Source organism: Pistacia vera, unplaced genomic scaffold, assembly GCF_008641045.1.
Source record: "Pistacia vera cultivar Batoury unplaced genomic scaffold, PisVer_v2 Contig699, whole genome shotgun sequence".
In the NCBI taxonomy this organism is placed as follows: Eukaryota; Viridiplantae; Streptophyta; class Magnoliopsida; order Sapindales; family Anacardiaceae; genus Pistacia; species Pistacia vera.
Genome location: NW_022196555.1, coordinates 96,662 through 99,471, shown reverse-complemented (window position 1 = coordinate 99,471; position 2,810 = coordinate 96,662). Strand labels below are relative to the sequence as shown.

The following is a 2,810-nucleotide window of genomic DNA, read 5'->3' as shown; positions in this document are numbered from 1 at the left end:
TATATCTAAATATTTTGTGTCGTCTGGATTATAAGATAACATGGTCGGTCAAGGCGGGTATTCGGAAGTATACAAAGGCAATCTTTCTGATGGAAGAACCATTGCTGTGAAGAGGCTGGCAAAGGACAACAAAAGTGCAAACAAAGAGAAAGAATTTCTAATGGAATTGGGCATAATTGGGCATGTATGCCATCCCAATACCGCAACTTTAGTCGGTTGCTGCATAGAAAATGGACTTTATCTGATATTCAACTTCTCCCAGAATGGCAATCTGGAATCTGCATTACATGGTAAGAAAAAAAAATTAACCACTCAGTACTAAACGTTTAATTAAGTGAAAATACAACTGATTCTGAAAATAAATAATCCTCAGGAAAAAGAACCAAGTCCCTGGATTGGCCTGTGAGATACAAGATTGCCCTGGGAGTTGCCAGGGGTCTTCATTATCTTCACAAATGCTGTAAGCACCGCATAATTCACCGCGACATAAAAGCCTCAAATGTCCTTCTTGGACCGGATTACGAGCCCCAGGTAATTAATAAAACTACTCGTTGCAATCTGTTAGCGAAAAACGGCAGAGAGTTCTGAATGTAATCAGAGTTTGTTTTATGCCTTCAGATTGCTGATTTTGGACTTGCAAAATGGCTTCCGAATAAATGGACTCACCATGCTGTGATCCCAATTGAGGGCACATTTGGCTACTTGGCACCGGAATACTTTCTGAACGGAATTGTTGACGAGAAAACTGATGTTTTTGCATTCGGAGTTCTTCTCCTCGAGATCATTACCGGGCGAAAACCTGTCGATTCATCGCAGCAAAATCTTCTCTTATGGGTATGCAAACTTCCAATTTTGTGATTTTATAATGAAACAACCTTCAATTTCCAGTCATTTCGATACTCAAATGATCTAAATATATGCAGGCAAAGCCCTTCATGGAATCCGGAAACATCACAGAACTAATTGATCCGAGCCTGGAAGATAAATATGATTCAGATCAAATGCACAGACTAGTGCTAGCTTCTGCCTATTGCGTGCGACAATCCTCGGCTTGGCGCCCATCAATGAGCGAGGTATGAAAATTTTCAGATACGATCGTTCACATTTTGTAAAATTAATCAAGCGTCCGCACCAAAGAATGACTATTGTTTATTTCTCCGCAGGTGTTGGAGTTACTGACAAAAGGGCATGATTCTGAAGCTGCAAAGAACTGGAGGATGCCAAAGTGTACTTCTGATTCGGATGAGTTGAACGATTTCTCCATGTTTTTTGGATATCATGTGCCAACAGATATTGATTTGGAGGAGTTTCTGTAGAGAAATATTTTAGTCAATTTTTTTTTTTTTTTTAATTTCTCTTACAATTGCAAAGGATTCTGCTGACATGAATTAAAGAGATTTAGGTGACTGAGTAGAAGATCCAGCAGAACTGGCTTCCTTTCAATGTAACTTTTAAAGGGATTATTATACTAATTCATTTTATTTTAATTAATATATGTCAATTTATTATTTTGTATCAGATTTTTTCAAGTTAAAATGGCAAAAATTTAACGTTCAATAAAGTGTTAATTATCTGAAATTATGATTAACATATGAACTTTAAAAAAAAAAAAAGAGAAATGAACGGCAAGAATTTGGACCAACAGCAGTTTAGAAATGAAAAGTCTTAATATGGAATATTACTATAATTTTTATTTTAAGTAGTTAGCTTCATCAATAGGAAAACCCATAGATGGACCTGAACAAATTTTTAAGCCCGTTTACAAAGTCAATCAAGATTCATCTACAAAATGATAGAACTCATAGTTTCTACGAGGGTCAAAAATGTATGACGGATTTTACTAATAATTTAATCGTATGACAGATTTTTATATTAGATATTGTTTTTCTTTATTTTCCTTTTTGTTATTAGATTTTCTAATTTGATTAAGACTTATTTGGAAGTTTAGTATGTTAGATTTTAGTTAAATTAGAAAATTATTTAGTTAAACTTACTTTTTTTATTTTATATTCCTTATTTCTAATAGTGTTAGGATTTTTTTTTAAAATATAGATATATATTCAAGACCCTTCAATATGTCAATAAAGAACTAGCTAGCAATGTTGTCATCTTCCAACTTACAATGGGTGATCGGGTGAAGGCTTTTTTGATTGGACGCAAGCAATGAAATTTATAATTGATATGGATATTCAGGCATGGAAACATATCAGTTGTTGTTCTATTAAAAGGGTATGCTTTAGAATGGCGAATGATTGGAAGTGGCAAAATAGGTTGTGATAAACTACTCAATATAAAACATCGCTTTGTGAAGAAACAAATTTCTTTCTCATACCTGTTCAAGAGTTGCTTATACCAATACGTGAATGTTGTCAAGGTAATAGATCTGTCTGACACTATTTGTTGATATCAACATTGTGTACTCAGCATTACTTAATGAACGCCATAATATCTTTGAGATTTTTATTCTGGTTTACGCAAACTAAGAGCTAATTGATTTTCTACTTCACCATACATTGTTTTTTCATCCTCAAACAAGCTTTTCACGATTGAATCATAAATAAAGAGAGAAGAATTTGTCTTCAAAAAACCATGCTCACCAATTATGGCACGAAAACAAGACATGCAAAGCACTATTTGATAAACTCTGAAGCCAACAAAGATCATGAGATAGTACATTAAAGATCCACATCAAAGTGATTGGATGAATAATCAATTGAAGTTGAATAGAAGCACTACTTTTTGTTTGCTCACCCAGATGATTTTTACTACTCATTTTTACCTGGGCAAGGGACTGGTCCCCTGCGGGCCCA

At 34.4% G+C, this 2,810-nt stretch overlaps 1 protein-coding gene across 1 annotated transcript; it reads left to right on the top strand.

Annotated features, from left to right (window-relative positions):
• Positions 1-40: 40 nt before the first annotated feature.
• LOC116114011 (probable receptor-like serine/threonine-protein kinase At5g57670) lies at positions 41-1,454 on the top strand (the record flags this gene model as incomplete). Its single annotated transcript, XM_031400158.1, has 5 exons — positions 41-290; positions 374-531; positions 619-834; positions 924-1,073; positions 1,164-1,454. Coding segments are annotated over 5 exons (927 nt in total), but the record flags the coding sequence as incomplete, so codon positions are not given.
• Positions 1,455-2,810: the final 1,356 nt, after the last annotated feature.